We start from the raw sequence: 13,750 nt of genomic DNA on the forward strand, positions 1-13,750 counted from the left end.
CACCCATTGCGGGATGGAATAGAGTTTGAAGTTCTACGACGGGAAGCAAGAGAGCTTAGAGAACTTTACACAATCATTTTCTTCCTGACGATGGTTGGAGATAAATAAAGCCAATCGGATTTGTCAATTATTCGAATTCTTTGAACATTTGAAGATCGAATCTTTTCTTCTCGCGATAGACATTGTGTGCGTTACTCCGATTTGTTGTGTGATCTTATTCGCATCGGGAAAAGCTGGAAAATAAGCATAAAGAATAAGAAGAAAAAACATACACACACACATCGCTTACAGACAGAACCCCGAATCTTCCAGAGTATGGGATGAGTGGTGTAAAGAGACAAGATAGAAGCGTCCCCTATCTTTCGAAGCTGTTGGAAGCACACGCGCGGGAAACGAAACGGAAGGAGCGGAGACTGTGGCAGGCACATCATATCAGGGGACCGGATGTTGAAGACACCGCACACCATCGTTCTCGTGCAAAAGGGAATCGTGGAAGAAAAACAACAACACCAGCGAAATGAAACCAAAACCATATGCGTTGCGTGCGCTGCATGTGTGCTCTTCACTCGCGTCGAGGGGTGGCTGACTGCTCTGCCGCTGTGGCGGGCCGGGCCCTTTACCTTCCTGTCCGACCGCCAGCGCGGCTCACAAGACACTCCCTTCTGCAGGCCTTAGCCTTTAGTCGTCGTTTGCCCAGACAGGAAGTTACGGCCTGGGGAGTCTCAAATTACCCTTCGGCAAGCTAGCCTCCCGCCACACACAGGCGTGAGGGCGCGAGCGCGCGCGCGCGCTTGATCAAATACACGATCGTGGCATCATCTTGCACGGGAAGATCGAGGGGAACAGCTTCACCGGTAAGGGAGCCAGAGTCACACATCACCATCATGCAATTCTCTTCCCGCGCCCGGATGAAGTTGCGAAAGGTGGTGGTGGTGTGAAGGGTGGAGGGGCCGTGGGGATCGGGGAAAACGGAAAATACATTGCACCGAAAATAGAACCCTCCAAATGCACGGGGGCATGGCGCACAGGCCCGGCGACACGTACCGCACACCAAGGGTTTTTCCCGAACAACAACACACCCGTGCGGGAAAAAGAGTCTCACTCGGTCCCTTTTGCCCAATTCGTCCCAGTGTCTCGCGTGTCTGTCACACGCTAGCTGATTGGGGACGACTTCGAATGTCTGTGTCTGTCCCCATCCCTGCTGGGGGTCGCATTGGCGCATCTTCCCCGCCCCTTTCCCGCCTCCAACGCCCACAGTGGGGGGAGCTGGGGGAGTGCATGTCTTCAGGAGTAAAGCTGAATCGGCGTAACATGAGAGGACCGTTCTTTCCGCTCGGTCATGGGATTTCAGCGGTAGTCTATTTTGGAGACAATATTTTTGTTTTATTTACTTAAAACACCGTACGCCACCCGGGTTGCAGGGCAAGAGGCAGAACGAGTAGCGGCGCAGTAAGAAGCGTAACGGCGATTCATAGACAGCAATGAAGCATCTTCTCACTTTTGCTCGTTTGCAGTGCCGGTGTAGACTTTTTGGAATTTGCCACAAAGATGCAATCGTGAATGCAATTCCGTGGAACGTTCCTGTGGCTCGGTTGCATTCTATTTTAAGCGACCATATCCAACTAGTGTCGCTTCAGTCGCTTGGGTTTGCATAAAACGCAATACCTTTTATCCCATCGCGATATTTGGACAATTTTCATCTAAATGTAATTGTGACGACGGGAAGCTTTTCGTATTTCATGGAGAATTTTCTAACGATGGGGTAGATCACGCTCTAAGCCAGTTTTTTGTATGCGTTTTGACGTTTCCAGGCTTATCCGCTTACAGCTCACCATACAAATGGCAAGCCAAGTTAAGCCTAGGAAAGAAGGATTAGATTGGTTTCTCAATGAAAGTACCCAAGTACCCAAAACCCAAACTCGACAAATGTCAAAACAAAGAATTTTGCTAGCTGGTCTGAGCCAGATTAGGCCATGCCACGTGTGCGAAAAAGGTAAACAAATTTTTTTTACGAAAACAACTAAAAAAAAGATTATTTTAATAATCAGACTTATATATTATTTCATTGCATTGAAATTAAAATTAAATTACTAAACTTAAATCGATTTTTCTCAAATTGTAGTTTGCAAAAATGATCCCTTGTGTCATTCTTTATGTCAAAATGCTATATCCTTTACGAATCTGTACAGAATGATACAGCCCGGTACCTGGATTATTTGGTAGATACAGGCTTAAAGCTTAAGCTATCTAATTTTTGGGATTATCTACCCCGATATTGGACTATTACGAGTTAATAAAAAGAATAACAAATATAGATCCAACATACAACAATTTCCAAATGCTACAAATTCTGAAGCGAACGTCCATTTGCCTTTTTGCCACCACACGGTAATCGTTCTGCACATGATGCTGCCTCGCCGGGTTTGCCATTTGTTTCCATTCTGCATTCCGGTTGCATTTCGGCGCCTTTTGGTCCGTTCAATGACCCAAAACCATGGCGCAGCGAGATTCCGCAGAAGGAACACGGACACAGCACCGAAGGATAAGACAAATTCGGCGCCTTCTACCAAGCAGGGAGAGCGCGTAAACAATCGCCACGCCAGTCTTTCGCGAAAGCGGAAGAAGAAGAAAAAGTGGCCACGCACAAACAAAGTTCGCGAAGGCGAAGCAAATGCAATAACAAAACAAATGCAATTTTGTTACTGCACCCATTACGCCCCTTCAAGCGCGGTGGGCTCTGCGCGCTGGTGTTTGGTTCTCTACATTTTGTTTTACGTTCAATTTTACGCCCTTTACAACCGTGCAGAGACGGGGAGACCTGCTTGGTACGAATAAAACACCATAACGGGGAGGAAAAAAGAAGTCGAAAATGCGTACACCCAAGTGTAATCTGCAGCAAGCAAGAAACAAACCAGCAGCATGGAGGAAAAATAAAAAAACAAGGAACAAAAACATGGCAAAAATAAATGGCCTTCTGGCGGGTCCCGAAGAATGTGTTATCAAATCAAAACAAAGCCAATTTCGTACGCGCGGGTTTCGTTGCTAATTTTGGACCGATCGTAAAGTGCATGCATGCAGCATAGAAGAAAGATTCAGACAATAACAACTAAGCCGGCGGAACAACCGTGCCGGAGCGATAAGGAAGAGTGATCCAGTACGGGTGTGTTTTGCTCCATTAGGTGGGGAGGCAATTGAATAATGCGGTACGGTTTTGAAGCAACACGCCAAATTGTCAATCATCCGAACGGAAAGATGTGCCCTAAAGGGAACTAATTTCCCAGACATTCGCAGCTCAAAACGGACTCTTTCCTTTGCAAGGCGTATTGGCCGTGATTATTACAATTCATGTTACAAAATGATGAAGATTCGTTCGCAATTTACCTGAATCGGTGGAGATGATGTCAAGCGTGCCCAGAATCTCCTTGTAATCTCGGCACAGCACTTGCGGTGACTGTGTGTTGATGATGTGCTCCAGTACCCGCGGGTAACAATCTCTGCAAAAAAAAACAAGTGAAAATAACAGTTGATCAACAAATTGTAGTCACTAGTATGGCGTTGAGATATTCAGAATTGTTAAGGTAAGTGGAAAATTTTAAGGGATATATAGTACGAATTGGTTAAAATTTTCCTAACCCAACAAAGCATGGACACTCCTTTCGAACGGAATACGTCAAATTGGACGCTACATTCGGTCAACCACCGGCGTAGATACACGGAACACACACGCAGGGAAAAATGTGATAAGTGCAGAGACCACACCGCCGATCGTGGCTGGAACGAAAACAAAACCAACAAGAGCCGAAGATCGCGGGGTGGAACGGGGTACGGGGTACGATCAGGTCCGAGATGTACACGCCGGGCGGTGGTGGTGGTGGTACAGTGATCCCGAACGCTGTCCACCACCATCAAAGAGCCGGTTCTTGACAAAACCGTCCCGTTCTTGGCAGCAGAAAGGAAAGAGGTTCGCTCCTACCATAGACTGTTGTTAAATATGCATACACAAATCTAACTGTAAAACGCCGCCATCGGAGAGCTGTGGAATGTGGCAAGTGTTTTATTGGCATACCATCACTTACCAACTTTTCTTTTACCATGTTCCCTCGCGCCATATAGCCACAATTTCTGCTCCTTCCCAACCACCACCAACAGCAATATATGACAATTTGGCATTCGCATCTTTCACACACTGCTGCTCACTCTTCTTTCTTCTGTTCGCAGCAGCGCTGTTCGGTAGACTTTCTTCACGAGTAGCTCCAACATAACACCCGCGGGGAGGGGGCGCGAAGGGGGGGAGGAATTGTTTTTTTGTTGTTGTTGTTTTGTTCTTCGGGAAAAGATGTTGATTTCTACCCGGTTTTATCTATTTCACGTTTCCTTTTTGCGCCTGCTTCCGTCTGCAACCGATGGCGGAAAAAAGCTCGCCCCGAAGAAGCAAATTCCATCACAGATTGGCTAGTGGCCGTTAGGTGACATAAATACCTTTCCTGGCGGAGTTACGGCTCTCACCAGCCAAATACAAACCGATTTGCAACAGGGTTTGCGAATCAATGCACAGTTTAAGGTTTCGTGATCTATAAACAACAAACCAACAAAACGCGCTAGTAGCGGTCTGTACAATACAACTGAATTGAAAACAATTATATAAAAACACAAAAAAAATATGCAAAAAAAACATTAAACGCAACCGCACAAAAAGAAAAAAAAACATAAAAAACACAACAAATGATTGAAAGGAATTATGCAAAGAAAGTAAGAAAGAATGATAAAGATGAAAACAATAAAAAAAGGAACCAAAGAGTGTATAAAAGATAAATGGAAATATGCTGCGGTACGCACGCGGGGTAAGACACAAGACACATTCCAATGTAACAGGGATGCGGCGGCGCGCCCGAAAGCAATAAGAGAGAAGGGAAATTCAAAAGATTCAAGAACTGGAAACACAAGACGAAAATATGAACGGACTAACTTATTTTTCCTCTCTATCGCTCCGTTTTATGTCGATGCGGAACTCTTTTTTTCCATATATGCCCATAAGAGGCATCAAAAGATGGGATGGAATGAGTTGGTTGGGTGGTGGGAGAGAGGGGGGGAGGGGGGGGGGGGACGGTGGGCTATATAGCAGACAGAATGGAACGCGGTGTTACGAGTTTTTACAGCGCTCTTCCTAGCTCTTCCTTCCCATCAATCGATTTTTGCCGATCAATTCTTGGCCTCCCTCTCCACTTGCCTTGGGGCGAGCGTTGCCTTTTCCGTGCGGCGCGAAAGAAAATAAGAAGCCTTTTCTTATGGATGTAAATCCCACACAACCACCCATCATGGTGGAGATTCTGGTTTTTGCTGTTTTTTCTCACCCCCCTTCTTCCCGCCCGTCCCCATCCCCCTCCCCTGGGGGTCCCAACGAACTCCCAAAAGGAGGGGGCCCGTAAATTGGTCTGTTGTTGTTTGTTGATCGTGCTATCTCCAACATTTCGCTCTGCCTTTACTACAACTTTTACCGTGTTGTTTTGGGATAAAGTTTTGCAGTTTTGGTCCCTTCTCTCTCTCGCTCTCTCTCTCTCTCTCTCTCTGTTGGTTCAGATGCCGCGCGTACGATCATTGTTACGCGCCGCAACGACACGATCGCAAATAACGCGAGAAATCCCAAGCGACAAGAGGCCGGTTTGAAGGCAAAAAGGTGACAACAAGCTTTAAGGGGGAGGAAAGCTGGCAACAGCACTCGGTCCGGGACAGATATTACAACTTTCTTCCAGTTTTCTTTCCCCGCCGCCCAAAAACTTCGGGCGCGATCCCTCCCCGTTTGTGGAATTGTTTTCGTCCCATTCGGGAGTCCGTTTTTGTTTGTTTGCCATCCGCACCATTCCGCGCGGTGTTCTTTGGCTTCGCCTCCATACACACGCACCGCGCGTATCGTACGCCGGCCGGCCGACGGGTCTGGTGTTGTGGTAGTAGCAGACCTTACACGCGCGCATTCTCTCCTTTATGCTTTCGGTTCGCTATCGATCAACAGACTGGTTCACTTGTCGGTCATTGACATCGGTTGGCAGAGCCAGTTTCTGTCTGCTTCACAGCTCCATCGAATCGAACTGTTTGCTCCAGAGACCTCCCCGTCGGCTTCGGGGACTTTGTATTGTGTGTGCAAGAATTCAACCCCCGTGGTTGCTTAGCCCCGCTTGCCGGAGCCGTCTTTGGAGCCGATCGGCGCACCACACACGCACCACGATGCAACTATGTAGCACGCGTGTATTGTAGCGCCCATGATTGATTCAAGATCGAAAGCTTAGACACTTGCAAGCGTTGGACACAGCGCGCATCGGTGGGGCTTTTCCAAGGTGGTATTATAATTGTTTGCCAAGAAATGAATAAAGAAACACATCTCCGGTGAGTTGAAATGCCACCCAATGGCATGTGATATGCTAAGGCTTTCTTTCGGTATTCCTTTTCGGCCCAAAACATTTGATGCATGCAAAACTATCCACCTCTCTACACAACACAGCCACTATATCCCGACTTTCTTCGGAATGCGGCCTTTCCCACGAGGAGGCCTCTACCACGGCTAGTACTTCTCTCGTACGCTCTTTGGCATCTTTCTTTGCTTTTGAGATCCTAATCTAACCGCGCGTGTGCAGGAATGTGACTTTCGCAGAACGGTTATCCCCAGATCGGCCATGCGGACATTCACACGCGATGAAGCCAAGTGCTTATGGACTTTGTAATCTTTGCTAGAATTTAACAAGAATTTGATTTGCGAAGCGATATAAAAATATGAGCTTTGTTTTGTATTAATTAATTAAGTAACTTAGAACAACAAAACGTACATTTCTTGAGTAAATCATTTAAAAAATGCTTTAGTACATTATACACTAAATATTTATGTACTAAACAACATTATTTTTTAACAATTATTTTAATAATGCCCTTGTCCTTTGCGCTTTGAGCCAAGATTTCAAAAGTTAAAATCAATTTTGACCAACTCGCCACATTAGAAAAGCATCAAAACACTAGCGAACCCTTTAACCGTAAGTGCACTCGGGGCACAATATGCGCGGGAAAAAAAAAGTTGCCTCCAGTACGCGACCTAGAACCGAAGGGGGGGAGGGGGGTAGGAAAATCGGACCGCACTGCTTGAAGTGAATGGTGAATGGAAGGTGAGTGAGACAGCACGACACGGCACGGAACTGGATTGATGGGCGAGGGGGAGCGCGAGACGAGAAAAAAAAAAGGCTCTTCAGCCACTGAAACACTTTTATAAAGCCACATTCCAATGCAGGTGTGCGCGCGGGTTGCGCCGTAGCTGGCTCCACGCCTGCAGTATAGGAAGGTGCCGAGGGTTTTCTTCTTATTTGGGCTTCTTTCGGTACATTATGGCCCCGGTGGTACGAAGAACAGACAACTGGGTTGGCATGGAGGGCAGTATATTTTCTCTCTCTCTCCCTTAGTGGCGAGTGCGTTGCCCCCAGAAAAAAATGCCGTTCATGTGGCTGTTGTATCCACGTGTGATAAAGCTGTTTTGAGTTCCAAATAGATAGGTACGAATTGATGTTTTGTTGATAAACAATGTAATTTAAAAAGGATTTTTAAATGCTACAAGCTTATTGTCAGAATATCCTTTTTGAAAACCCCATTTTAGTAATAACATTGATTATGTTTATTACAATTGTATTCAACTCAACGTAAAATTCCTTCCAGCGTTAGTTACACCTGATCACGCAAATAAAGCGTGCACTGTACGCGTCGCTCACCCTCTATGACGCTGCATTCCCTTAAAAGAATGTGGGGACAATAATACCAAAAAAAAAGGAAAATAAACAACATTGAACCCCCAAAAAAAAAACAGATACACATAAATACCGTTTTGGGAGCATCACACATCAGCAAACCCTTGCTTGCATCAGCCCCACTGAAGCTATTCTATTCTCTCTGCAGCGCACTAGGCTATCGGTCTCTTCTTTTCTCTCGCTCGAATGCCAGTGGCGGTGGGGAGAGTCAGTCAATTCGCCGACGACTACAACACCACGCTGCACTTTTGTTGACTTTTCCCACGGATATACCTGGACACATCATCGACAAAATCATCATCATGATCATCATCGTTGCATACCAGCAGGGTTGAGCGAGAGAGAGAGAGAGAGCAAAAACGAAACAGATAGAGAATGGTCGCTGGAGGCGGAAATCGAAGGGAATAAGGAAGAGCATTCTTCAGCCCCAGGCACGATCTCTCACACCCACCCTCTCTGCCCGGTGATCCACACCAAAAAATACCCCAAAACGGGGTGGAATTCGGTTGACCTCCTTTGGTGCCTTGCGCCACATGCCACCATTTGTGGGGGGTTTTTGTTAAGAACGGGAATGGGAGGGTAGAAGGGAAATTTTTATAACATTCCAAAAAATGTTTTATATTCTATACTTATTTAAGATATAATATAATGCTTAGCGCCATTGCAACGAAACGTATAGCCGTTGGGAAGTTTATAACAACTTACTAAACCATTCCGAAAAAGTTTCCCTTTACCAAAGTGCTTACAGTGAGTTATTGACCACACGTACCTGCAAATAGAAGAAGAGACAAACGAAACATGAGTTAGTTGTAGGAAATTGAATTAAAAATATATCTTTCATTCATTTAAAATCTATTTTTTTTCCCTTTTCTCATAGATTTCCACAAAGCCAGACAAAACTCAGTACACAATCGCGCAACAGAGAAGAAAAATCACACACATGCGGAGGCCACTGGCGGCACTAACAATACGAGAACGACGCAATAACATAATCAAAAAGAGAACAGCAACAACAACAAAAAAAAAACACAATTTGAAAGCGAAGAGATGCGGAGGAACAAAATTCAAAAACAAAATTAACAAAAAAAAAAGAAAAAAACGGTTTGTGTTCCCCATCGAAAACAAAAAAAAAAAAACAGCCGGAGAAGAAGCGGGAGAAACGAAAAACAACATTCACACAGAGCCGACGGGCCGTCCGCGTCGTGATGATCGCGCGGCGTGGAATCATTAATGAATGAAACTTTAAATCCATTGATAAAAAAAGACCCCCACACGCTTCTGGCGCTGCACTTCTTAACCCACAACCCCCTCGGCTGCACACACACACATACAGAGAGCATCCCTACCGTGCTCTTTCACGTGTCGGCTATGTTGTATGGTCGCAATCAAATAGCTCCCTCTTTCTCGCTCGTTCTCCCCAACACACGGGTGAGAATACTAATAGTACTATTGCTTCTACTACTACTATTACTACTACTCGTAAATTGGATTGATCATCGCCCTTCTCTCTCTCCCTCCCATTCTTCTGTTTCTGCTCTTTATCTTCTTGTTCTTCGTTTCATCCCCAACAAAACAATAAACGACCGGGAGAAAGATGGTTGGAGGTCTTCGCTTCTTTCCTTCTTCCTGCTTTGGGGGCCCCAAGAAATGCCGCCGCTGCTCAGCCGAAACACGACCGCACAACACGACGCCTTTTAATTCCTTCCACACACTATTCATCGAAATCTTTTCCAACACACAACACACATACCAAAAAAAAAAAACAACCCCCCTCTCCCACCTCGCAAACCCCCCTTGATACGATTCTGTTACTTGCCACTTGATCGTTTTTCTCACTTTTTCCTCTTCGTCTCCGTTTGCTGCAAAAGGCGCACCAAACAACAAAACAACCCATTTTTTTTTGGAGGGGGGAGTACGAGATTCAACATTCCCAGTGCAAAGCTTACCCACCGAAGCCCAGGGGGGGGGCCAGACCTTAGGGATGCATGGGAGGGTGTATGTTACCCACAGTACCCCAGTACTGTCTGCATACGAAACCGCCTAATATGTTCAAACGCGCTCATCAGACAAAACGGGATGCGAAGAGAGAGACAGAGAGAGAGAGAGAGAGAATGCACAAGAGCTCAAACTACCAGAACAGAACCGTTGAAGTGAAGTAATGCATAAAAACACACAAGAAAACAGCACACTAAAACGGTTCCAGCGCGTTTTGTCTGTCTGTGCCAATCCTGTATGTGTGTGTGTGTGTGAGCCTTTGATTCGGGTTTCAAGGTGCATAAATTTACATAAAACTCCCATACTGCATATGCAAGCAAGTGCTAGCGCCACATTCTGCTGCTAAATATCAAGCCTGCAGCTACAGCGCCACAGGCTATAGAACACACAAAATAAACATGCCGAAATGCCGGCGTTATTCAAAATAACAAGAATGATGTAAAGAACGTTTCTTTTTTGTTTTTAAAATAACAAAGAAGAACTCATTACAGAAACGGAGCACAGATAACTATTGATAACAGCACCAAAAAAAAACTGGAATAAACAAAAAATAGTAAATAAAGGATGGAATGCGTAAGTTATATACGACTGAAAGCAAACAAAATAAGCAGAACAGAGAAGGAAAACAATCGAGCACAGTGATCGTTTTGGGAATTTTTGTTTGATATTGTTGGGGAATTCCAAAAAACCGGATGTAAGGAATGGTTTTAAAATGAGATGAAGTTTAATTTATGATGTTCAATAATTGTCTGTGGGATTTCAACACCAACACCAGCGTATTGTAATGTAATACTGATAAAATTCTGTATCAAATAGCAACTTAAGCCTTGCAATATTGTCTCCATCTGTGTTGAAAGAAGACTTCAACCCCGCTTCCTATGCGAGCTTCATTGCCGAAATGGCGATTAATGCGAAACTAGGTCATTGTTCATCATCCCCAAACTCACTCAGCGACAACATGAAAAGCGGCACAAAAAGGTTGTTGCCAAGATGACCGAGCGGGGCCGAGTGGGGAACTGATGAAAGCACTGTTTTTGCGTTGTATTCTTTCATCTTTCAACTCGCGCTAGAGCCATGAATGAATATTTAGAGTGTTCTTTTCTCCTACATCTCGTTCCATCAGAGCACTTTTCCGTTAGCATCATAGTAACGGAACCGATTTTTTGTTTGTTTGTTTGGTGTTAGACGGGTGGGAAAAGGGGGGGGGGGGGGGGGGGGGGTCCTGATTCTTCATGGGAGCTTGTTTGTCTTTCGCTTTCTTTCCAACCACACATGTGAACGCACATCTGTTTAGTGATATTTTTAGTACATTTCGTTTGCGGAAACATGCAAATGTTGATTGTAAAGATTTTAAATGTTCTTCTATTGTTTCTGCTCGAAAAAAATTAAGGTAAAAAAAATTAAATAAATGAGTGTTGACAATTGCACAATATTTGATAATGTTGTGCAAGTGTGAAAATAGCCCGTCATTCGTTGAAAAAGATCGATTAATCAATAATTCTATCATTTAGCAGATAGCGTTCATCCACAAGAAGACGAGAGACAAAAGTGTTAACAAAAACTGGGACATCACTTGGACGAATTATAAAAAAGTGTAACATTTTATAATACGAATTTGTTGAGGAGTTTTGGTTTTTTTTTTTCAATTTTAAATAAAACCACGAACATGAACAAAAAAAACATTATACAACGGTTCTGTGTTAACAGAAGTAGAGACACCCCTTCTAATACTAACTATGACCGGTGGAAGAAAACGGATTAGAAATAGTCGCATTATTCCGACAAAAAACTGCCTTCCAGGACGATCATCGTCGCTGGAACGATTCGTGAATGGTAACAAAACCAACCCGACGAGAAGCCCTAAGCGAGATATGGTGGGGTGGAAAGAATGGAAGGACACGGTAGAAAGTATAAAAAGAAGAGCAAAATAAAACACGCACAAGAAAAATGTCTTGAGCTGGGGCGTTTCTTTCCCACGCTACTTTCTCCATCGTCATCATCATCATCATCATCGTCGTCGTCGTCGTCGTCGACGTCGTCATCAACGGTACCTTCGCCATCGCCTTTTCGTAAGCGTTAATCGTATATTGGTCTCGTTAACTTTAAAATGATTGTGTTGATGTTAGTGTATGTGTGTGCGTGTGGTTTTTTTCTTATTCGGAATGATTTTTTTTATTTCAGTTCTCCATTTTTTTGTCCATGTCCATAATCCAAAGTTAAAATGATAGTTTTCAAAAATATTTCTAACGATACGCAGGAATGTCAAAAATGTTACTTTTATAAATCAATTAAATTTAAATTTCTTAAGAGATCTTATTAAGAATACAGATACACAAAAGGAGTTCATATTACCTAGCAACTTTGTTAAAATTTGGAAGAATTTTCAATTAATTTGATTGATTAATTGAGATCTTTTTATTTTAATGTTTGTGACATTTTGTTCAGTGTACATTAACAAGAAATAACATTGGCCAAAAGTAGCATCACATATAAAACGAAGAACTGATGCAGGGAGAAGGAGAGAGCAAAAGTTCCAATGTTCTCCCCGTCACTCACGCATCAGTTCGCCATGGCGCTGAGACGGAGTGAGCCTGACAACGTTTTACTGCTCTCTGTCACACAAGACAACACAAAATGGCGGCCGTTTAGACGACTACATACGCATACCCCGCTGCGGCTGTGAGAGCGAGAGAGACACCACGCAGAACGGGAGACACAGCGTGGGCAATCTTCGTTCGCCCGGCTACGACTGCGGCTGTTGCGAATTCTTGCGGTACAAAACGATGCAGAAAGCTCGCGGCCGGTGAGGACGCGCGCGCTTTGGCGTAAAGCAAAATAGTCTCACAGTGCGATGAAAACATCGTGCACTGTTTTTTTTTACGGTGCGTGCGTGTGTGCTGAAGAGCATTACAACGCGCGCGAGGTGGTGGAAAAGAGAGAACGCAAACGCATCCGACCCGCTTTTGCCCACCATTTTACTCGCTTCCGATCGTCTGGTTCTTTCTTGCACGATCACCACTCAGTCACTCCGTTTCTTCTACGCTTTCTTCTATTTTTCTCCCCTGCTCCTACCAACTAACGTACGCGAGCGAAAGGGCGCGAGTGTGCCTAAACGCGCCTAAGAAGAGCAAGAATTCTCTTGTGATGGACAGAATTTTTCTCAAAATATTTTAAACTACGAAGATAGAGGAAAGAATATAAAAACATTTAAAAAAACGACACACACACACACGCAAGGACAGAAGACGACTAGACCGTGCAAGGAAGAAATGCACACAATAAAATATGGAGCTGTCGTGATGACTTCCGGTCGGCTTCCGGGGATGGGTCAGGAAAGCGTGACGCGTTATTTTATCTGAAATTAATTTCGTCTGTCAAAGCTTTGCTGATACACCCCTAGGACAGGTTTGGTTCACACTGGGGCCCTCGCGCTCGAAGTTATGCACTTCCCCTTTCTTTCTCATGAAAGATGTCTACGATCATAAAGTTGGAAAAATCGAGGTGCATAAGAATTTTCAGAGTTTCAAGGCATTTAATATACGAAAATTTTGACATTTGACAGCTAATTTTATTAAAATAGTGAAGAATTTAAGCAAATAAAAACAAAGCTTGACAGGACCTAACGATATTTTTTCAAAATTTCGAGCAAAACACTGTTAAGCGTAAATAAATGAAACAGACTCTTTAACTTTCAACTACAAACGGTATTGCGTCAGTATTCGTCAAATGATTCTTCGAGATCTGCTATAATAGTGTATGCTATAATAGTGTATGTTATAATAGTGTAAGCTATAATAATGTATGCTATAATAGTGGAAACAATATTTAGGTATTTTTTATGATTTGAAAATATTGGAGACCTGTCTTTAGCATAACTTCTCAAAATCATTTGATTAGAGTTCTTTTTTTATTCTTAGATACCCAAAACTAACCAAAATAAAACTTTAATTCTAAATCATCCACAAACACTAGGAAATATG

At 43.9% G+C, this 13,750-nt stretch overlaps 1 protein-coding gene across 1 annotated transcript in view; it reads right to left on the bottom strand.

The window, feature by feature from the left end:
- The window catches only part of LOC128713407 (uncharacterized), a 52,944-nt gene that overhangs the window by 19,583 nt on the left and 19,611 nt on the right, over positions 1–13,750 (bottom strand). The window contains exon 2 of the mRNA XM_053808265.1: positions 3,382–3,494. Coding sequence (XP_053664240.1) covers positions 3,382–3,494 — 113 coding nt within the window. The remainder of the gene's footprint in view (positions 1–3,381; positions 3,495–13,750) is intronic.

This window comes from Anopheles marshallii, chromosome 3 (genome assembly GCF_943734725.1).
Source record: "Anopheles marshallii chromosome 3, idAnoMarsDA_429_01, whole genome shotgun sequence".
In the NCBI taxonomy this organism is placed as follows: Eukaryota; Metazoa; Arthropoda; class Insecta; order Diptera; family Culicidae; genus Anopheles; species Anopheles marshallii.